The sequence below is a fragment of the Anomaloglossus baeobatrachus genome, chromosome 3 (genome assembly GCF_048569485.1).
Source record: "Anomaloglossus baeobatrachus isolate aAnoBae1 chromosome 3, aAnoBae1.hap1, whole genome shotgun sequence".
NCBI lineage: Eukaryota > Metazoa > Chordata > Amphibia > Anura > Aromobatidae > Anomaloglossus > Anomaloglossus baeobatrachus.
The window spans coordinates 102,497,543-102,522,184 of NC_134355.1; the positions used below are offsets into that span (position 1 = coordinate 102,497,543).

Genomic DNA, 24,642 nt, shown 5'->3' on the forward strand with positions numbered 1-24,642 from the left:
TACCAAGCATAGAGAAGATTAGTGCTGTTTTGGGAGGAAAAAGGCAATCCATTTTTACTAATCACCCATTTAGACTGCAAGCTTATATGGTAATTCAATATATCTAGTTTAAAGTATGGTCTGTTGTAATGTTTGACAGTTTAGGGCACCATGGAAATAATCACATTCTACAATATATTCGTAATGATTAAAACAGCAATAAATGAGGAGGAAAATGCAGATTCTACCACATTGCCCCCTTTGGGAGATCCACCTGAGTTGAAATGCATGAAAAACAAAAGTTAAAAGGGTTGTTTGTTTTTTTTCCAGCAGATTACCTTTTTCACAAGGAATGTATCGGAAGTCCATTGGTTCACTGACTTCTTGGTCGGATGGTCTTCTAAGCTGCATTTTAACAGTTGTGACTTCAGTGATATCAAAGGGAAATAGAGGGGTTTTAAACACTATAGCAACTTGACGGTGCACATCTGCTTGTCCAAATTGGCCTTTATCTTCCCAAGTACTGGTGAAAAATCGTACCTCAATGTCATCTGTTTAAAGGAGTATAAAAAAAACAAATGAGAACTAAAGGTCTTTTATTTCTTTGGGTTCATCTCAAGTATTTGCTGGTGTCACGCTGCCGGGTATGACAAGCATGGCATGTGCTTTCAGACCTACGGATGTCTGACACACGACAAAATATATAACAAACAATACAACAGGTAGAGGAAAAACCGGGGACACAATAACAACAGTGGGTCATAGCTCTAGTGAGGGGGGTAAAAATGACACCTCCTGCACTAACCTGCAGCTGTCTTTACCCTCCTAGCTAGGCCCTATACAGTCTCCTCAACTGTCACCAAACAGAAACCTGAGACCCTAAGAATACCCTGTAGTGGCCCTGGCTAGTGCATTGGCAGGTGGGAGATGCTAGCCCCAACGCTGCACTAATATGACCCAGGGGAAGGTAACACAAACAGGGGAAACCAACAAAAAATGGATAAAGTTCAACTTCAGGAGCAAGCCTTCACAGGACCTTCAAACAAGGCGGACAGAGAATAAATGGAATTGTATCTTCAGCAAGGAATGCTGGGTAACACCTATATTTAAACCTGAAGGGGTGTGGCTACAAAGTAGCTGCAGCTGAAACACTTAGCTAGGACTGCTGGAAAATAAAATTGACGTTAACGCACTGGAGGAAATGAAACCACATTTAAATGTTGAGTCTCAGATGAAAATGAGGGATCCCAACCCTGAATCTGTCACTAGTCTCCAAAAATAGAGAGACGACCGTGATAGCTGGGGCGTTCTCTTATGTTTTCTCACCTCCTGTATTAGATTGATTGACAGGTCTTTCCCAATTTGCTAATAAGGAAGTATCTGTCAATCAAGTCAAGCACAGTGAGGAGGAGCCAGAATGAAGCTGCACTTCTCTCATGTATATATCTGTTTTAAAGAAAAATGTGATCCATTTCTTAAGCATAAAAAAATGATATATCTTTGAGGCCAACAAGTAGATAGATAAATAAATAGTAAAACTAAAAAGTGCACCTTTTTGAACTTTATCACATAATAAGAAAATTTCATCTCCTCCGGCTGCACTACCACAGTTCTTATTTACTCTGCAGATCCGAAGTTCGGCAGTATTAGGAGCACCTGGAATGATAATTAGTTTCCACAATAAGTGATGTGAAAGTAAAATGGGTAACATGCTGAGGAGGATGTGTATTTTCTGGAGAACTTACGGTTGTCATAAATTGGATTAGACACAACTGGATGTAACGCTCTGGTGTAATTCCCATGTTCATCAGCAAGAAAAACTTGAAAGCACAATCGTACAACATTGAGGTCATAATCCTCGATCGTCAACAGCTGGTCATCTCGCACTGGAGGAGAAAAAATAAGGTGTAATATTACCTAAATGTTTTCTTTTACATCATCAGATATTAAACAAATTAGTGATACATTTTCAAGTCTTTACTGGTGATCTTTAAAAAAAAGATGTATCATACATCAATGGTTCCATTACCGTTTATTAAAATGCAAAAAACACAGTTTGTTGCTTACTTACGGCACTTAGGCTAAGTTCACACCAAATTTTTTTAGGAAGATTTTAAAGTGGATTGGTTGGTGACATAGGGTGGTGGTTGTGGGATGGGGATTGACTCCAGACGCATGCTACATGAACACTCGGTCCTGACTGGGTTTGTCTACATGGGCTGTGTGGACTGTGGGTTCGAGTTGGCCAAATGATGCCTCTATTCTTGGCTGGCCAGGATCATGAGACAACTGAAGAGACCACTAGTTCAACTTAAACAGCAGTTCTTTCCTTAACGGTTCTGACAGTTCCTCAATTACAACCTCACATGGGAAATTATGGGCACATACCTTCCGATACATTCCAGTTTTACAGAACATCATCAGACACATGTTCAGCTCCCACTGGGTTGTGTCCAATATTACTGTGTCGATGAGTTCTAGCACCATCCAGCCAACACAACAGTACAGTTTGTGACGGTCACCCTCCCTTCCAGTGGGTCCACATCTAATCTCCTTAATGGTCCAGTCATGACCAGAGTAAAGCCCTGTGCTCCCAGACCGGCAGAATTCGCTCAGATAGTCGACTACGTTCACAGCCAGTGAGGATAACCCGGTACCTTGACTGTTAAGGAGCCTGTCCATTAGTCTGTACCCCAGTTCCTTCAGTCTATAGGGCACTTTACACGCTGCGATATCGTCGGTTGTGCGACACGGGCAAATCGCTGCCCGTGGCGCACAACATCGCTTACACCCGTGACACGGACTTACCTTCCCTGTGACGCCGGTGTGGCCGGCGAACCGCCTCCTTTCTAAGGGGGTGGTTCGTGCAGCGTCACAGCGACGTCACACGGCAGCCGTCCAATAGAAGCAGAGGGGCGGAGATGAGCGGGCAGAATATCCCGTCCACCTTTTTCCTTCCTCATTGCCGGTGGACGCAGGTAAGGAGATGTTCGTCGTTCCTGCGGTGTCACACATAGCGATGTGTGATGCCGCAGGAACGACGAACAACCAGCGGCATGCACCACCAACGATATTATGAAAAGGAGCGATGCGTGAAGATCAACGATTTTTGACGTTTTTGTGATTGTTGATCGTCGCTCCTAGCTGTCACACGCTGCGATGTCACTAACGACGCCGGATGTGCGGCACAAACACCGTGACCCCGACGATATATCGTTAGCGATGTCGCAGCGTGTAAAGCACCCTTATGTCCTCTCGTTCAACGGTCGGTCTTTTGGCCTCTCGTTGTTCTTGTCCGATGCTTACACCAACAATCGAGGATCACACTATCCCAGTCTGGTCTCTCTTCCTCCTCCAGACACAAGTCACCCAATGCAAACAATCTTCACAGCCTCCATACTATAAAGGGTACTTTACACGCTGCGATATCGCTAGCGAGCGTACCCACCCCCGTTGGTTGTGCATCACGGGCAAATCGCTGCCCGTGGCGCACAACATCGCTTACACCCGTCACACGGACTTACCTTCCCTGCGACATCGCTGTGGCCGACTAACTGTCTCCTTTCTAAGGGGGTGGTTCGTGCGGCGTCACAGCGACAGCATATGGCAGCCGTCCAATAGAAGCGGAGGGGCGGAGATGAGCGGGCGGAATATCCCGCCCACCTCCTTTCTTCCTCATTGCCGGTGGACGCAGGTAAGGAGATGTTCGTCGTTCCTGCGGTGTCACACATAGTGATGTGTGATGCCGCAGGAACGACGAACAATCAGCGGCATGCACTGCCAACGATATTATGAAAAGGAGCGACATGTCAACGATCAACGATTTTTGACGTTTTTGCGATCGTTGATAGTCGCTCCTAGCTGTCACACGCTGCGATGTCGCTAACGGCGCCGGATGTGCATCACAAACACCGTGACCCTGACGATATATGGTTAGCGATGTCGAAGCGTGTAAAGCACCCTTAAGTCCGTCCTTACTACACACTAGGTCTTCACTCTACTTTTGCTTTTGCTCTCTGAGGAACGGTCTCCATAGCCATAGTTCACCACTCTTACAGATCCACTCCAAAATCCATATAAAAAAAGCTTCAAATTCTTTTTTAATACCCTTCCTATTCATTTAAATGGAAACTCATCTTTGCTGTTCGTAGATCAAGTTTATTTATGCTTTTTTTTCCTACAAGGTTTTGAATACCTTGCCAAGGTAAAAAAAAGAAGTGACATGTTACTTCTTTGAGCTTAAGTACCCGCGATAAGTTTTTGGAGAGTTTTGATGCTGCATATTTTCATAGTGCCAAAAATGCAGCATCTAACAGTTCCAGCATAGTGGATGGGATTTATAGAAATCTCATGGCCATTGTGGGTTTGTTTTAAGCTGCATAAATTGAGAGACCCTAATGTCATTTTCTGCACGGCTACAATGAGCAGTAATCCTATAGGACAAACTAATATTGGGGAAATTCTCAGTGGCAGACGTCTATGAATACCCACGTTTTCAGTGTAGGACCAGATATGATTTTATTGAATGGGAAATATTGTACCAATTGCTGCTGAAGAGTAAAGTGTCTCTGACTAAGATGCCTCATTTTCTGTAGGGCTGGTTATAGAAATTAATTTCTGGTTTCATAGAGACTTTATTTGCATCTCATTTATTGAAAAGTATCTAATAGAGAAGGCGTCCATATTGCCCATAGCAACCAATCAGAGTCATGGTTTCATTTTTAAAAATGTTGTGGTAAACTGTAATGTAATTAGTTGCCATAAGAAGCCATTTGTTCTTTTAAATAAATCTGCCCCATGTCCGCACCAGTATCAGGTCTTGTGATGCTCGTACACCTTACACCCTGAGCATTTGTTAAACCGGCAGCTGGTCCTCACCGACTCCCCATGTCCATGCATGCCCATCTGGGATTATCTGATCTTTTATAATATTCAGTGCGGTATAAACTGCTGCACTACCCAGCAGAGAAAAAGGTCTTTTTGCCATTGCATCCAATCATGTGCAGCTTTTAATTATATATATATACAGGGTGGTCCAAAAGTAGGTGTACAGTATGTGTAATAGGGTTGTCAAACATGGTGTAAAGTGAAACTGACTCAGTTGCCCTTAGCAACCAGATTCCACTTTTCATTCTTCACAGACTCTTTGGAAAATGAAAGGTGGAATCTGATTGGTTGCTAAGGGTAACCGAGGCAGCTTCACTTTACGCTATGTTTGATAACCCTATAACACATACTGTCCACCTACTTTTGGACCACCCTGTGTGTATTATATTATATATATATATATATATATATATATATATATATATATATATATATATTATATATATATATCTTGAAAAAGATAAAAGGTGGCACTATAATTGGTTGCTATGGCCAATAAGGCCCGGATTCCTGTTAGGCCGGCTTCACACATCTGACTTTCAGGGTTCCAGTATAGATCATGATGATCGGTCTGTCCACAGGTGTCTTGACTAGAGAAAAGTAGACCAATAGATGTTCGGGTTCGCTGGGTTTGGGTGGACTTTAGTTAACAGTTTGTTTCGGGACCCAGACTTGACCCGAACTTATTCCCGGACCCCGAACCCCATATAAGTCAATGGGGATCCGACTAGTAGCTCAAGTAACAAGTATAATGGAAGTCAATGATTGGGCTCTCTGCCCACATACAGTCAGCCATAAGCAGACCATATCCAGAGAAAAGCAGGTTTGTAAGTTTTTTTTACATAGAGCACCAAAAAATGTTTTTACCCCCAGTGGGAGCCATTCAGAGACTGCAGGCGGCTCTCATTGGGCTGAGCACTAAGCATACTCAAGCACCCCAATGCTCAATCAAGTGGTTATCATATGAACAGCACTTGAACTCGGTCACAGACTTTTATTTAAAAGACAGTGTTTGGATTCGAGCTCCGGACACTCAGTGGTATGAACCTGTTTGGTATGAACCTGACCATTGCAGTTCAGCTCTACTCCTAACCCAAAGTCAACACACTGAGCTCTCTTCCACCCGCAGGTATTTTGCATCAGTGTTTCATCAGTGTCTCATCAGTGTTTGTATGTCAAAACCAGGAGTGGAACTTACAACGAAGAACTATAATTGAAAGACTGACACCTGTTCTGTGTTTTGAAGACACTCCTGCTTTTGGCATCCAAATACTGATGACACACTGATGAAACACTGATGCAAAATACTGATGTGTGTTGGAGGTCTTATAGACATAACATACAACAAGCCTACAACCTACAATAGCCCTCAGTCCAGTAGACCACTGCGCAACCAGCTCTGTCCTCACCTATTGTAACATCACCCATTCCCTGTAGACTGTGACCCCTCGCGGGCAGGGTCCTCTCTCCTCCTATACCAGTCTGTTTTGTACTGTTAATGATTGTTGTACGTATACCCTCTTTCACTTGTAAAGCGCCATGGAATAAATGGCGCTATAATAATAAATAATAATAATAATATCAGACCAGTCCAGGTCAGGAGACCCATGATTGGTCAGGACATTGCACTGTGAATGTCATATGTGCGAAACTGGATTCAGGCCTTATGCCCACAGGACTTTTTTTGCCATGCTTTTTTCCTTGCTTTCTTTAACCGATAAAAAGCAAGGAAAATGTATCACAGCAAAGTCTACGAGAGTCATGACATGCTGTGACCACAGTGCTTCTTTTTTCCTTGCTTTTTTTGTTGCTGAAAAAAGAAGCAACATGTCAATTATTTCTGCTTTTTTCCCTATCTCAATAGATAAGAAGGAGCATGAAAGAAGCATAAAAAAGACTCATGAAAAGAAGCATGAAAGCATGAAAAAAGCATGAAAAGAAGCAAGAAAAAAGCATGAAAGCATGAAAAGCAGCATGAAAAAAGCATGAAAAGAAGCATGAAAAAAGCAGCTTTTTTGTGCTGAAAAAAAAGCACTGTGAGCACATAGTTTTCTACATGAGGCACTCTATTTTTTTTCAACATGTACCCACATTTCATTCACTATTCACCAATAATACCAAGTTTAGAAGTGCAAAAAAAAAAATCAATGGAAATTCTACAATTGGTGATCAATACTGAGTCATTCATGGCAATAACAGGACTTTCTGAAATTTGTGTGAATAGCATAGGTGGCATTTCTCAAAGGTAAAATAAAGAAAACACCTTTCCATTGAGGTTTTATCATAATGTTTGGTCCTCCCACATGGTATCAGATTTGGAGATTCTCTGCTACCCTGGAATGGGCTCTGAAACTCACAATATGTTCACTCAGAAGCTGAAGTTATTTTATCAATTTCAAGAGAACTAGGACACGTTCCATTGTTTCCACTTGCCATGTCACTTCTCTATATTTATCAGATACTTGTATGTACATAGACATTTTAGATCCAAATCTCGCCAGACTAAGTGTTCCCACTGTAACCCATGCTACAGGTAGATTGATAACAGTGCAAAGTTTATATATTCTCAGTTAAATGCAACGTTATATAATTTGGAAAGGTTGTTTGGCACCATTTTTTTCTAGCTCTTGAGTGGTGCTTCTAATCTTAGGTCACTGCCCCTGATCACAGCAGATCCTGAGCCAAATATCATTAGCATATCACATCCGATTCTCTCGCATCGGATGCCATACGCTAGTGTGACTCCAGCCTTACTGATGTGACGCCCTGGACAAGCCAGGGGTCACAGGTAATGACATCACCACACCCTACACCCCGGATAGGCACATCCAAGCTAGACCAGAAATCCTTGTTGCCTTCCTCCAGGGGCTGATGTCCACACCAGGGGGTGGGCCAGGCGGTTGGCCCCGCCCACCAAGGAGTTCACAGTCCTGGAGGCGGGAAAACCAGGCAGAACAGTTAGAGAAGAGAACAGTGAGAGATCAGTTTGAGAGGTGAAAGTGGAAGGAGGAAAGTGACAGCTTAAGAGCCTGAAGTTGGTCCGGGTGTGTGCCCCGGACAGAGACAGCAAGGTTAGCAGACGGCGGTGACCGTCTGCAGGCCTATCAGCGTTGCCGTAAGGACCGTGGACGGGTGGTGGCCCGGCGGTACCGGACCGGTACACAAGGAGAAGCCAGCACCATTGGCAGGGTCCTTTTGGATCCCGGCAAGGCTAGGAGTCGCCGTGAATTTGCCAAATCCGTCAGTGAAGGGGACCTCCGGGTCTCCAAACAACTAAGTCCCGATTGAAGGCAACAGTCCAACCGTATGAGAGAGACACCGCCACCGCCAAGGCACCAGTTTCTCAGGGCCAGCGCCTGCGGGCAAAGAGGGGCTCCTCCGGCCCATATCCAAGTCGGGGAGCGGGTTACCGGTGGGAACCCATCGCAACCAACAGAAGTATTAGGTGCAGGGAAAGAGACAGTCACCGTTAACTACCGGGGAAAAGCAACAGCAGCCGTCCGTGGGAACCGTCTTTCCAGCTGTGTGTTTTACCGAGAACTGTGTCAACGTCTCAGGCTGAGTGAGTACCACCATGCCGTGCGGCACTGCGCTGCCCCTGCGACCCTGCACCTCACCAGGCCCCGCACCCGGCCTGCCATCCACTCCTACCCCATCACCGGGCCCCGGGACAACCAACCCCCTACCCACGGAGGGGAGGAATAACAACAAAGCTGCTCCCTGTCACCGCTCCCGGGATCCCCGTCCAGAGCAGCGGTGGTGTCCACACAATCACCACAACCGTGGGTGGCGTCACGGACAATATCCCCAAAATCCAAAACCAATCCCCTTTTCACTCACGGGCGAGGAGCGCCGCTCGAGTCCCTGGGATCCGGCCCATCGCTTGAGCCACCGAGCAGCAGCGGCCGCAGCAGCTGCGGCAGCCGGACCCGAGCAGTGGGAGAGCGCGGCGTCCCCTCCTCCGCCCGCGACACTGGCATTACTGCTCAGCCCTGAGACATAACATCAGCACATGGCCGCTGACTCGCTTAGACTAATGCTTAAAGAGAATCTATCACCAGGTTTTTAACACCTAATCTGAGAGCAGCATAATGTAGTTTCACGTACTAGGCTGCTGAGTATAGTTTTGATAAAATCACTGTGTAATCAGCAGTAGATTATTATTAGAGGACTACTTGCTGTACTGCCAGATAGTCCAGCATATTCATGAGCTCTGTATAAGTGCTAGATCTGCAGCAGAGAAAACATTGATTTTCTCAAAATAACAGCAAACAGCTCAGTAAATGACACCGCTGGAATCAGGGTCTCTTGTCTCTATAGATGGAGGAGCAAAAACCTGGTGACAGGTTCCCTTTAAGGACAAAGACCTAGAGGACCATGGGGGCATGTGGGGGCCGGATCAGAAGAGCATTGAATACCGTTTTAGTATTTATTTATTTAATTAACTGGATAACCGATTTAAAAATATTTTCCAATCATATTTGAAATAAATATGATCATATTTCAAATAAAGCGATTGGCCAGATCGCTGGAGTTCACTGTGAGTTCTGTACTGATCTATCCAGTTTCAGGTCATCTGCCCTCCTCCGACGCTGCAGAGGCTCCAGCATCACGATGCACATACAATAGTTAATTGATCTGAACTGTCAATCAAGCAGGGAGCCTGGGGAGCAGTGCGCTTCTGAAAAAAGGAAGATGAGACCTCCCATTTAACACTACTCTGTCATAAATGTCTTGGAAATCTGAGCAGCTTAGTTTTTATCTTCTAGTTTTTATGTCTGTATTAAGAATGTGGCTAAAAGCAAAGGTAGTGTCACCGATGTGTGAAATGTGTAGGCACCAGAGGATGATTCAGCCCACACAATATTCCTCTATCACAATTGCCAGCCCGCCTGAGGTTAATATTAGTATTTAAGATTAATGTAGTAGTAGATAGTTGACACGGTGAAAATTTATAGTTAGATACCTTCACAGGCACAAATAACTGTAGGTGGAGAAAGAAGATACCCACATGTGTAAAAAGGTGCAGTGGTAAGCCTATACAAGATGCAATTTTTTAATATTAAAAGGTCAATAAAGGTCCCATACAGAGTTTTTGGGGGAGATGTAAAAAGTGAGTGTGGGTGAAACCTGCCTACTGCCAGTAGACACCTTCCATATGTTGTCTCTGTATAGCACAGTGATGGCTAACCTATGACACGTGTGTCAGAGGTGACACGCTGAGCCATTTTTGCTGCCACGTGCGACGGGGCAGGCGGCCGCATCCTGATCTATAAGACAAGCCGCGGCTGCTGCTGATTTCACTAGAACTGCATGTGTAGCGCCCCTGAAGCCATCAGGGAGCTACAAGGTACTGCATCCCCACCAGGATGCAGGGCCTACCCCCAGGGACCCAGACCACCAGTACCGGTAACAACAAAACATTCCAGTTAATCCCTGTTTTTCCCCAATTTCCCCAAAGACTGTTGACAGACTAGGGTTGGACCCAATGGATGGCCACCTATGGGTGGAGCCAATCCAGTCCATTAGATGACCAAGTGGGAGGGGTGGACAGTGGACAGTCAGTTAGAGAGAGCGTAGTCGGTGACAGTGAGTGGAGCTGGACGTCGACACTGACAGGAGTGTGACGGTGACCTGAGGGCCCAGGCGTGTGGTTGCCGGTGGAGTACTCCCGGAACCATAGCACCGACGGGGTACAGAATCCTACGTCAGGCAAACACTCCAGGCAGACCTGATAAAATCTGCACAGTGAGGGGATCATCTAGGACCTCACTGACCTTGAAGTTCGTGACACAGTAGCAATGGGAGAATCGGGGAACAGGATCAGTAAAGGAACCAGTAAGTGAGTGAGTAAAGGAACCATTTACACTACAACCCCTTTTCTGGCCTACCTTCTTTCTGCACCCATCAACATCATCTATCCTCTGGGGCTTGGCCCTACTTGCGGATGGCCCAACATCCAGGCTGCCACTAACACCAGCCCCAGTAGTGAGAACTGTGCCGCGGCGGCTCCACAAAATAGCTGCAACTCACAAGTGGCGTCACAATACAAACTTTTACCTAATCTCCCCTGTCAAAACACCCCTTTTAAAAAGCATCCCCAGGACAAGGAACCGGGCAATGGCCACCAAGTGACATCTCCAGAGCAATTCACCGCCCGGGACAGAGTACCCAATAGCCCTGGGCGACACACATGTGCGGCCTCCAAAATGACCAGCTCAGGGGTGCCGCACATGTAATTCTACTTAAATCATGAGCATCCGCGGCAATTTGTGCTCTGTATCATTAACCAGAGTCCTGAGTGAGGCGTGCTTACCTACCACACAGTACGTAACACGCCTCTCTGTAATCCAGGGGTCTCAAACACCTGACCCGCAAGCCATATGCGACCCCTGAGACAGCTTCTTGCGGCTCTCAGGCATGCTGACGATCTCGGCCCTATGCTGGGGGCTGCACCCATCTGCGCTTTACTTCAGATGATTACTGCAGCTGCACAAAGGAACTCTCTATAGAGCTTCACCAAAGGCAGCCGCCCACCAATCAATGGCCAGCATGTGATGTCATTGTATGACGTTACCTGCTGGCCTCTGATTGGCTGGCAGCTGCCATTGGTGTACCTCTGCAGAGCTTTCATCTGCGCCGCTGCGGAGATCAATCATCTGAAGTAAAGGGCAGATGGCTGTGGCCCCTGGCATAGGGCTATGATCGTCAAGGAGCCTGCAGGCTACAAGAAGCAGGAAAGAGAACACCGAGGGAATGGAGGACAGGTGAGAAGAATATTTTATTTATGTGTGTAAGTGAAAATTGCATAATGTGGCATAAATAGGGGAAATTACCACAGGATGGGGCATTGCTCAAAGAAGGGGGACAAGGATGGGCACAATACTACAGGGGACAAGATGGGCACATTACTACAGGATGGGGATAAGATGGGCACATTACTACAGGATTGGACATTGCTAAAAGAAGGGGACAAGAATGGGCACATTACTACAAGGATGACAAGATGGGCACATTACTACAGGGGACAAGGATGGGCACATTACTACGGCAACAAGATAGGCACATTACTACAGGGGACAAGGATGGGGCACATTACTAAAGAGGGCATGACTGCAGGAGGGCAGGCGGAGAGGAGATAATGACTGCTGGGGGAGAGGGAGAGGAGATAATCATTAATTCCTCTCCCAGCAATCATTATCTCCTCTCCCCCTCAACAGTTGTACCACCCCGGGCTCGGCTGCAACCGAGCCGCTCGGATCCGAGCTCGCTGGTGGGTGGCTCGAGCGTCTCCGGACCCGGGGGCCCTGTGGTCACTCCGATCTGAAAGGGGGTGGCGTTTTGGGGGACATAGGTTTACGACCGGAGCCGTGGTTAAGTTCGTGACGCCACCCATGGGTTGCGGTGAAGGTGGACACCACCGCTGCGGTTACGGGGTACCCGGGGGAGATGTTGCGCAGCAAGATGTTAACTCCTCCGTGGGAAGGGATGGTGGCCCCGGGACCTGTTGGGGGGAGTAGTTGAGTGGTGCAGGGAGGTGCGCGGCCGAAGGGCACTGGTATATTCACGATTAGAAACACACACAAGTCTCTGGTAAACAAAGATGATGGTGGTCGGTGCCCGCAGCCGATTGCAGACTGGTCCCCCACCAGGTTGGTGGTCTCTGCCTTTCTCCTGCATCTTTTTGAGTGTTGGTGGGCTGCCTGCGCTTCAGCGTCAGGAGTCCACTCCCCGGCTTTGTGGATGTCGGGAGAGCCCTTTGCCCGCAGACGCTGGCCCGTGGGATCTCTCTCCTGAGCGGTGTCTTTCTATCCCCCTCGGTGGGCTGTTGTCTTCAGTCGGGACTTTGGGTGGGAAAAGACCTATAGTCCTGGCTGCAATCAATTAATTAACTCAGTCCAGTAGCTTCTGGACCTCGTTTCAGGGTCTGAGTACTCCCCTTTGTGCGCCGGTTTCTGAGTCGGTTCCTCGGGTCAGTACCGGCGGACCACTTCCCTGTCCCCCTCCACCACGGTTCCACCGAGCCGTCTTCCCGGCTCCTGCAGGCTGAGGCCGCCATATGCCTCCTAGCCAAAGGTGCCGGGCTCCAACCCTGGCACCTGTCAGACTGCTGCAGACCTGCTACACAGGCCTGCTTCCACTCTCCACTGAACAGATCTGACCAACAACTGTTTTCCCGCCTCAGGCTCTCTGAACTCCTCGGTGGGTGTGCCAACCGCCTGGCTCCGCCCCCCTGGTGTGCCCATCAAGCCCTGAGGGGGGTAGCTAGGGTTTAAAGTGTTTGGCTGCTGACACCTTGTTAGGGGACAGGTGTTGTGCGGGGCACTAACTGTGACTACCTGGCTAGTCCAGGGCGTCACACAGTCATTATCAGATTTTTTTTGTTATTAGATCTACAACTATCACACAATTAATAGCCCGAGTTATGCTAGCTTTTTTTTTACGAATTTTGACACACCAAGCTCAAAAGGTTGGCCATCACTGGTTTAACACCATGTCAGAGATCTTTTCCCTTTAAGGATGTCTAATAAGGCAGCTAATTAGGTGGCTACGATTTGTTAATCTGACAGAAAAATACTTTATAAAATCAGAAACATGCACTATGGCCCCACAGAACAGTTCACTTGTAGCATGGGGCCAATGTTTAAAAAAAAAAAATATATGAACGTGGCTTCATTAGTTTGGCATTTCTTTGTGAGATTATCTTCAACTAGCATTTATACATGCCATTTTGTTTAGGATGATTACACTAGTCTTTATACCCTCCCACCTACCCATCATCTATAAATCCTATAAAAAAAATGAATCCCTTGGAAACTGGCATTATGTCTGATAAACAATCTTATTGTTCATTAATTTCCTTAATTATTGTGATATGCTTGATAAGTTTATCACATCAAAGCTGCATTTACACTCGCTGACTGCAGTCATTAAAGAGACCCTGTCATCAGGATCAGGGAAGATAAAGTAAAGGTATGGGCAAAAAGGCGCTCTTCTGCTGATTTAAAGGGAACCTGTCACCTAAAATATGCGTTCTGACCTATCAGCAGACGCATGTGTGCCCTAATTACACCTCCCTACCCATCCTTGTGTTGTAAAATTGTATAATATGAAAGTAATAAAAAACGTTTTATTACCTTCATATTTCCTATGTAAATTAGAGAGCTTGTGGTTACAGGGGCGGCACCTTGCCCTATGGACGTCTGCATACTTTCCGTGGTATCACGCCCCTGTGGGCGTGATACCATGGAGTCACATGAGTGACGTCACCATCGCTCATTCTATCCTGCGCACGTTTACACTTACCATTGCGGCAGGCTTCTCTTCCGGGTTCTGTCGGTTTCAGACGCGCACTGCGCGTGCGCAGTGCGCGTCTGAAGCCGGCGCGTGAACACCCGGAAGAGAAGCCTGCCACAATGCGCGCAGGATAGAATGAGCGACGGTGATGTCGCTCATGTGACTCCATGATATCACGCCCACAGGGGCGTGATACCACGGAAAGTATGCAGACGTCCATAGGGCAAGGCGCCGCCCCTGTGGCCAGCAGCTCTCTAATTTACATAGGAAATATGGAAGTAATAAAACGTTTTTTATTACTTTCATATTACACAATTTTACAACACAAGGATGGGTAGGGAGGTGTAATTAGGGCACACATGTGTCTGCTGATAGGTCAGAACGCATATTCTAGGTGACAGGTTCCCTTTAATAGGTACCTTTGCTGTAGAAATCCACAGACTGGTTATTCTTTAATCACCGTTAGACGTTTTGGTACAACGAGCTGTTTGTGCATTGGGGTGGGACTGTGGGGGGGATTGTGGGTGGGACTGTGGGGGGGGGGACTGTGGGGAGTGTCTTCATCTCTGCCACAGCCCCTCAGATGCCTCTTGTGAAAGTATCTTCATGCTGTATAAAATTGCGCACCAATTTTAGCTGTGGGAGACCGCTAAAATTGGCGCATAATGCGCACATTAACCTCCCAGCAGGCTTCAGGAAAATGGCGTTGTGGTGGTGCATGCGCAGATTGAGATCTTGGCTCATCATTAGGGCATTAGAGAAGATAGGCACACATGGGGGATTGGAGGTCTTGGCCTGCCATCCAATTCAGGTCAGGTCTTTGGGCAGACCAGATAAACCATACCTCAACATAACACAGATTCATCCCCTTTTCCAATTATTTGTCATGGCAGATACATAACAGAGGAGGGGACTGGCTTATTTATTGAAATGAGCCAGCCAGCCCCGTCACACACACGCAGCAATTATGATGTACCAAAACAAAATAACATTTTCTTGTGTCAAACACAAGCTATAAGTAGATCTGTTAGGACCCCCGCTGATAGCTTATGATGAGGACACCTTTGGAAATCCAAATATTGTATTTTACAATCTTTATATAAGAAACACATCTAAAAATAATTGCAGTTCGAACCATACGTCTACTCCTACTGTCTGTGGCCTGTTTTAGCGGAACACTATGAAAAAGCTACTACATTATAGCTCAGATACAATGTGGTAGAAAAAAGAAAAGGCCGTACATCCAAAATTCATAAGTTGATCTAATGCCAATAGGCAAAAAATTAAATACCTGAACATGAGGTTCTTGGTTTAACATTCTAATCAGACTGTATGAAGCCCACTGCCACGTCACGGCGAATCGCTGAGTGGGTCCCTACTCTGACGCCTTAATGGTTCGGAACCATGTGTCAACCATCGCCACAGCTACAATGCACCAGCACCATTAAGGCGTCAGAGTTAGGGACCCACTCAGAGGTTCGTCTCATGATGTGGCAGTGGGCTTCATACAGTCTGATCAGAATGTTAAACCAAGAACCTCATGTTCAGGTATTTAATTTTTTAATATAATAAATAAAATATTAATATATATAAAATATATATATATATATATATATATATATATATATATATATATATATATATATATATATATATATATATATATATATATATATATATATATATATATATATTTATACATATAATTTTTTTCATCTCTCTTGGCAGGGTACGGGGACCCTGCCCACTGCTTGCAGCTTTACCTCTGTGAGACATACCTTTTAATAAACATACTTTGTCATTGAAGCTATCTTTGTCTCCTCCTTCCCTTTAAGCACCAGCGGTTCCCTATTAAAACATTTAATTTTTTGCCTAGCGGTATTAGATCAACTTATGAATTTTGGATGTGCCGCCATTTCTTTTTTCTACCACATTGTTAGAATATAGCTTAGGTGTTCTTTACATCCTACATATCCCGAGACCGTGCACTTGGCATAATACAATGTATAGGTTTATCCAGGGTGTTCCTATAAGCAATAGCTGAGACTGAAATGTTGAATAAACTTGATAAAAGGATTGTCCACATAATTTTAGATTGTAATGTGTGTCATGTAACCAAGGAGCACAAAACCAAATGTTTCAATGAGCCGAAATTACTCAATAATTGAGTCAGCAGTGCTTACATTGACACTGATCAGAAAATAGGACCATTAGATAAACCTGTAGAATTTAACACTTGAACTCACGTATTGCTGCATCGCTGCATATTACACTTCCTCTTTTGAGATATCTGTAGGAACTATTTGCTCTATGGTAAAGTTCCTACAGTCATCAGTAAATAAAGATCACTTCCTCTTCTTGTGAATATGTTATAGTCTATTGCTATAAATGTTTCCATATACATTAGACTAAAGCTGATGAAAATGGACGATTATATCCATAACAATCAAACAATCAGTGAGCTCTAACAATGAATTATAGCTTTGTGCAACCAATGACATATCATCATCATCATCATCATCATCACCATCTAAAAATATCCTCAAGAGTCACAAATCCTTTAAGGCTGCTTTCACACTACATTGTTTTAATATGCGTCATGAACTTTTTTTTGCTGCAAAAGCGGATCTTGCTTTTACAGCAAAAAAACGCATGTATTATTTTGCAGGATCCTGTCACTTTAAGTTTATGGGAGGGCATTGGAGTCATGTGATCGGGAGTGAGGGGAACTGAACGTGATAGACTGGGAGCCGGCTTCTGACAGCTGCGGAGGCTCGTAACCAAGGTAAACATCGGGTAACTTGCTCGGATACCCGATATTTACATTGGTTACGAACGTCTGCAGCTGCTAGGAGCCGGTTCCCTGCTCCCTGCACACGTAACCAAGATAAACATCGAGTAACTAAGACCGCGGTTACCCGATGTTTACCTTGGTTACAAGCATCCTCCGCTCTCAGGCGGGGGAGAGTGGAGAGAGAGGACGGGGGAGGGAGGGAGGTGGAGAGAGAGGGAGGGAGAGGTGGAGAGAGGGACTGATCACCCGAGGCTGGTTTCTGGGCATGCTCAGTAGAGCAAGCAGGATCCTGTCTATCAGTATGCCAGCGTTCACATGCGTTTGCGTGCTGTTTAGTCAGGATCCAGCAATTTGCAGTATTTGGACGCAGCTCAAAAACGCTACAAGTAGCGTTTTTGAAAAAAGTTAAAAAACTGCAAGTCGCTGGATCCTCACTATAACGCACGCAAACGCAGGTGAACGCATGTTGACGCGAGTCCATTGCAAATGCATTGAAATGAAAACGCATTTGCACTGGATCCGTTTTTGCGTTAAAAAAACGTTCATGACAGATGTTAAAAAAAAACGTAGTGTGAAAGCAGCCTAATTCATCTAAGAGTTATTCGTCCACAATTGATCTTTTCATTTTTCTTGTTCTAGACCGTTTTTTCCCAACCTCCAGTCCTCACGGCCTCCAACAGGTGACATTTTCAGTATTTCCTTGGCTTTGAATAAGTGATAGAATCTTTATCAAGGCATGAAGAAATCCTGAAATCATGACCTGTTGGGAGCCGTGAGGACTGGAGGTCGGGAAACACTGGTCTAGAATATTTCCAGAACGTTCACAGAAAGATCCATCATCCTCTGCTTAGTGTCCTTCACTATACGGTCAGTGGAATTACTTTTATGGCCAGTAAGGACTAAATTAAGAATGCCTGCATCTGAGGATCGTTCATTCACCACACAATTTTGATTCAATGCTTGTTCAAGAATTAACATAATATTACTGAATTTGTATGCACTGCACACCATTACATATAGGTCACACAGCACATAGGTCAGTAGAGATTGTATCAAGCACACTGATTGTTTGATCACACAGTTATTTTCTAACAAATATCTCTCTACATATCAGATCCATTGCGTCCAAATCAGCGACAAGTGTTAAGACCTGAGTGACATTTTCACTCTACAGCTGCTGCGTTCATTTGTACTCGTATGCACCCAGAACTGCTCGTGGCTCTGTGTGCATATTGCACCTGACAGGTTCCCTTTAAAGGGAATCTGTCAGCTGGTTTTTACTACCACATTTGGCAGCAGCATAATGTAAGGGCAGAGAGTCTGATTCCAGCAATGTATCACTTTAGGCTGCTTTCACACTTGCGTTGTTTTTGCATCAGTTGCAATCCGTCGCCTTGAGGAAATACGGTATCCTAGAAAATATTTTGCAGGATTCCATTTTTTCCCCAAAGACTTGTATAGACGACGGATTGCGACTGACGGCCCTGCGTTGCATACGCCGCGTGACGGATCAGTCGTGGAACGACTGACCATCGGGCAGCAGGAACGCAGCATGTAACATTTTTTGAGCAGCGGAATCCTTTTGTTTTCACTGCGCATGCTCATCTCTTGTGTTTAATCACTGAAATCAATGTCTCTCTCTCTCGGCGGCCGAACGATCAGCTGATCGACCAGCAACGGCTTTTGTGAACGATCAGCTGATCGCCTGATGGCCAGCTACTGTGAACGATCAGCTGATCGCCCGGCGGCCGACTTTTGTTAACGTTCAGCTGATTGCCCGGAGGCCGGCTATTGTGAACGATCAGCTGATCGCCCGACGGCCGGCCGCCGGGTGATCAGCTGAGCGTTCACAATAGCTGGTCGCCGGTAAAACGGTAAAAAAAAAAAACAATGGATTTTTTTGCAGCATCAGTCACATCAGTTGTGCCACTATCTGCAACGCATCCGTTACATCAGTCACACAACTGATTGTGACGGATGCAAAACGACGTAAGTGTGAAAGCAGCCTACTGAGCTGCAGCAGTGGTCTGGATGCTGAGCAGTGTGCAGTATGCACTGCAAGCAAACTGCCAATCAGTGCTGGGGTGGGGTTACACAGATTAGCTGGAAAGTCTTGAAAGTGAGACCTAGTCAGGCAGTGATAATCTCCGGCTGATAAAGCACTGGTTGTATTTAAAGTACAGTCTAATAGGTGACACATCCCTGGAATCAGGCTCGCTTGCCCTATATAATGCTAATTTCCAAGTAAATAACAAAAACTTGCTGACAGATTCACTTTAAGGAGATTTGACTCATGTAGAGGTACACTATATAGAGAAAAGTATTGTCCATATAGTGTGCCCCTTAATCATTAATTTGATCATTAATTTTGTGGTTTTTCATTGAGTCTCATTGCCCGTAGCCTTGTAGCCTTCCTTTACAAACCTTTTTTACAAAATGGCTTATTCCAATAGAGCTCACTGAATTTGTGGTCCTGTAATAGGATGTCATCATCGCAAAAAATCAATTTGTGGAATTTTTTTCCAACTATATATTACACCATCAAGTACGAGCGGTATAAGTGAAAAGTTTGTGTTTAATATCCACAACAACTCAGTCACGAAGTGGGGACCACATAACGTTACGTGGTTGTGTTTTTGAGCGATTTTTGCATTCTCATTGCTTTCAATGGTGAAAAAACTCTGCAAAGACGCTGAAAAAAATCACACGCTGCTTCTTTGAAAAATGCAGCAGGTCTCCATTTCAGTCAGGAAAGAAAAAGAAATCGTGTGCATGAGACCTCTGAAATCTAATAGATTTTGCTGTATAAAGAAGCTTTTAACTGGCATAAAACTCATTAAAAAAAAGCTGCAAAAAAAGCAACGTGTGAACATAGCCTTATGTTGTTAAACACTTCCCCCTTTTGGAAGTTACATAGAGTGAGACCGGACCGTGTCACCAAGGCATGAAACCTAAGGAAAATAATGGGGGCAGCAATGGATTCTCTGGGTACAATCTGATTCTTTGGATGTTAAGCCGACAGTCGACAGATGTTAATGGTAATGTTACTAACCGCACAAACTATGGAGCCTTGCCTAAAAAACTGGGACATAAAAAAGTGAACCATAATTTGGGTTAAAAAATAAAAAACAAATATGTATCCTCATTGGTTACTATAAACAATTACTACACTTTTTGCCTGCATAGATTATTTTTGTATATTTGGTAAGAAGCTGTTAGCTTATGATCACTTTTTATATCTCCTGCTACGGTGGTTTATGACAGCACAGTCGTTCTTAGTACTAACAAATGTTTCACTTTCACTTCCCGTTAGACATAAACAGTGCGTTACAGAAGAACAATTAGAACTTTTTGGGATTATATGTAACTTCTGGTAAAAAGTTGTGTGAAACTTTCATGGTTCATATATGCTTAAACTAAAGGTATATAGAGAATCAGCCTTATAGTGCCAGTATAGCACTGGCTTTAGGATATATAGGAAAATCTTGGTGATTGGTTCCCTTTAAACAAGTGTCAACCATATTCCTACTAGCAGCCTACAAATGTCTTTGGGTGCAAACATGTCCGCAAACTGGATTATTGATGATGAAAATGTTAGCGTTTTATTGTTCCTTTAGCTAAATGGATCAATAAAGAAGGGAAAAAGGCAAATAGTAAGTATGGCGTCCCCAATTATGTCCCTGGCTCATGGCATTTCACCCAATCATCTCAGAGGATGCTCTGGAAGTTATTTTCTCTCTATAAACCCATCCATAGCTTAAGGTGTAGCTTACCTGATGATCAGTGCTAAAGGTGGCCAACATCTATCTCCCCTGGCTTCTCGAAACATATGAAAGCTCAGCTTCAAGCACCAAAAAAGCTGCTACCAATCTTTGGGGGTGACAACTCTTGGGAGTAATCATCTGTAAGGAGTCTGGAGGCCCTCATTTCTCATATACCATAAATGTTGGCAGGTCCGCCTCCTGAGTTTGGGAGACTTTTCTCTAATTTGTATGAGAACCCTGAGACACCAGACAATAGCTGTATACAGGCTTCTAAAACGTAAACTGCTATTGCTTTGACTCCTATTCCTGTACTTTACTGAAGGCAGGAATCATGTGATTTTTGGATTAATTTAATCCTCCCCTGTACATTTTTTTAAGCTTATGTACAAATTTGCATATTTTGTAAATGCCTTCACATTAGAACTTGAGCACTACAATAAATGATACATTTTTTTATATTGTATGTACTGTATGTTTGCTATTAACATTTCCAACTAGTCCATAATATGAGCCAACAAAGGCTAAATACAGTTTAACATCACAACCGTCAACGGCAATGGTCATCTATATCAACGTGACGGTTCTCTAAGTGGACCTTACAAGCAGCAGTTAGCATGAAGGCTTTTAACCCTCAGTTATATGAGAACAATGTGTTGTATCGCACCCATTCTCTGCCATGTGAAGGTAATTACAATCTTACTGTTCAACAGGAAATATAATTTTGGATCTTGCACAAGAACAGGTGCTTTATTGTGGTTAGACCACATTGCTCCAATCTGTCTGTGCAATGTTATTGAGTAGGACAGAAGGGGAGGGCTGTCTGGTCTCCTCCATTTTCATCTGGGTGTAGGTGCCATAGTGTGTGGGTTTTAATCTTTACGGGGCAAAAAGCAGTAATGTTACTGCATTATTTGGGTGTTGTTGCCTGGCGATTGAGCTGTATTCATCTTATTTTGCTGTGGTCCTGTCCAGCTATTTTGGCCAATCTGGATGACGTTCATCCAATGAGTGGAGCAATCAGGGGACAGGTGCATTGGCCTGTCTATTTGGTTTCCTGTTGTGCCCTGTGCTAGTTATTGTATTTTGCATATATTATTTGGTGTGCTCTTTTTGTTAACTACTGTTTTGCAACTGTTTTCTGGATTAACCCCTCCATATCTACTTCTATTTGAACTCAGGCTGTTTGACAATTCATTTGCCCGCATACTCTTTAGTATCTGTTGTAGTCTTCCATTCTATAGGCCTCCATCTAAATTAGATAAGGGAGGGCCACATTCATTGATATGTGCAGGTTTGGCTGACCATGTAATGTGTATGGAGGCCTCCTGACTGTCCCCAGACAGTGGGAAGATTCGGGTGGTTTGATTGGGTGGTTGAAATTCAATCGGTTGATCCTTTTGCTTGGGGGGAAGGTAGGTTGCTGCCAGATGATTCTCTTTCGCAGAGAACATGGGAACCCTGCAACGAGATGAGCGCTCCTAAGATGGCTATCAGTGCAATGAGCAATCAGCCGACAGCTATCTATCTGTGTGGCCAGTTTTATTCCTGAATTGGCTTTTCTCTGATTCTGTCATTGGCTGTTACATCTCCGGTTTTAGCCCAGACTTGTTGGTTATTCATTTTTTTCTCTCTTGGTCAGCTATTAGTCTGCGGATAGAACATGGGAGTTCCTGCCCAGCTGAATGTCCAGCCCAAAGCCTCACTGTGGAAATCTGTTTTCAGTTGATGTTTTCATTACAGTTGGTGGTTTCCTTGTGTTTTGTATCAGGTCATTGTATGCACAGATCTCTTTTACGCTATTTAATCATACTTAACATTTTCTGCTGTTCTTTGTTCTGTAGGTTTAGCTTTAGTTTCTTACTGATCGTAATGTAGGGTGGACTTGTGACGCCCTGGACTAGCCAGGTAGTCACAGACATAACACCATACACACCCCCTTCCCTAGACAGTCACAACAGTCAAACAAAAACCCTTGTTACCTCCCTCCAGGGTCTGATGTCCACATCAGGTGGGTCGGAGCCAGGCGGTTGGCCCCACCCACCGAGGAGTTCACAAGTCTGGAGGTGGGAAAACGGACAGTTTAGTTTTGGAGGTGAAAGTGAGGAGACAGAAACTGTCGGTGTCTGGGTAGGGGCCCAGACACAAACAGCAAGGTTGGCAGACGGTGGTGGCCGTCTGCAGGAGTTTGGTGAATCTCTGCAGAGCCGTAGGACCGGGGTCGGGCGTTGGCCCGCCGGTACCGAACCGGGGAGCGGAGTGAAGCTAAGCACACAGGCAGGGCCATCAGACCCCAACCAGGCTTGGAGCCGCCGACAATAGTCAAATCCGAGTGTGACAGGAACCCCAGGAGTTTCCCAACAACCAAGACCCGACAGAAGGCAACAGTCCACACCGAGAGGATATACAGCCACCGCCACATGCTAGAGATCCAAGGGCCAGCGCCTGCGGGCAAACAGGCTCCTACGGCACCCATACGCCAGGGAGCGGACTACCGGTGGGCAACCACAGGAGTCAGAACATTCTAACAGGTGCAGGGAAAGACAGCCACTATCAGCCGTCTGGGGAGAGCACAACACTGCAGCCGGCTGCGGGACCCATCCATCCAGCCGTTTGGTTTACCAGAGACTCTGTCATTGACTGCCTGAGTGAGTATACCAGTGCCATCCGGCACCGCGCCGCGCTGTCTCTGCAACCCTGCATCCCAGCCATACAGCCTCCCCGTTACACCACCGGGCCCCGGGATCACCAACTTCTACCCACGGGGGGGACAACATCCTAGCTGCTCCCTACCATCCTTCCCGGGATCCCAGTCACCAGCAGCGGTGGTGCTAATAATCACCACGACCCGTGGGTGGTGTCACGAACTATCTCCCTAAACAAACCACCCCCTTTTCACTCGTGGACGAGGAGCGCTGCTCAAGTCCCCGGGTCCGGTCCACCGCTCGAGCCACCAAGCAGCAGCAGAAGCCCCGGACCCGAGCGTGGTGAGCGCGTCCCCTCCGCCCGCGACAGACTCAAGCAATAACGGTGGGTCCACTAAGCCCACTGGTCCGGATGAACACACAGGTGCTGGCATAGCAGCCAGGTGGAGCAGACTGAACACCGGGTAAAGTGCAAAAAATAATAATCTAATAAAGTCCAGTATAACAGACAAAAACTGATAGTAGCAGGGATACTGAACAAAAAGAGGCAAATAACCAGGACAGCTTGGGTAGGGATACAGGCGACTGTAAACCGGGTAGCTGTAGGCTGCTGTCAGGCAAGTAGCACAGGTAAAAGAGTTACTGACAAGTGCAGTGAGATAAGAGCATTCCTGGACACCTCTAGCAGATAAGTAGTAGAGCTGCTGATGAGTGTAAACAGGTATCAAGATGACTGGAGACCGCAGGCAGATAGGTAGCAGAGCTGCTGACGAGTGTAGACAGGTATCAAGATGACTGGAGACCGCTGGCAGACAGGTAGCATAGCTGCTCTTGAGCGTAGACAGGTTTCAAGATGACTAGAGACCGCTTTCAGATAAGTAGTAGAGCTGCTGATGAGTGTAAACAGGTTCCAAGGTGACTGTAGACAGCAGGCAGACAGGTAGCAGAGCTGCTGACGAGTGTAGACAGGTTCCAAGATGGGTGGAGACAGTGGCAGACAGGTAGCAGAGTTGCTGATCACAAAGAGAAGACAGATGGCTCTCGGGAGTAGCATGGAAGTCTGACAGCCTCAGAAGCTGCTCAACTCCAAAGGAGAACATAAAAAAGAAGATCCAAAGACCCAGGGCAGGTCGCAGAAGGACTCCAGAAGTCAAGGGGCAGCACAACAAAATCCAACTCAGTCTCACAACACACACACAAACTAGGTCAGTCTCCATCAATACCAAAGCCCCAGGTCTGAGTCCTCCAAGCCCTTAAATAGGTCAAGGTAGTTCATAAA

General features: G+C 45.5%; 1 protein-coding gene across 1 annotated transcript in view; it reads right to left on the minus strand.

Annotated features, from left to right (window-relative positions):
- REL (REL proto-oncogene, NF-kB subunit) overlaps nucleotides 1–24,642 on the minus strand; it is an 81,006-nt gene that overhangs the window by 13,379 nt on the left and 42,985 nt on the right. Inside the window, exons 6-8 of the mRNA XM_075339360.1 lie at nucleotides 1,725–1,865; nucleotides 1,531–1,635; nucleotides 318–530 (exon numbers count right to left, since the gene is read on the minus strand). Coding sequence (XP_075195475.1) covers nucleotides 318–530; nucleotides 1,531–1,635; nucleotides 1,725–1,865 — 459 coding nt within the window. The remainder of the gene's footprint in view (nucleotides 1–317; nucleotides 531–1,530; nucleotides 1,636–1,724; nucleotides 1,866–24,642) is intronic.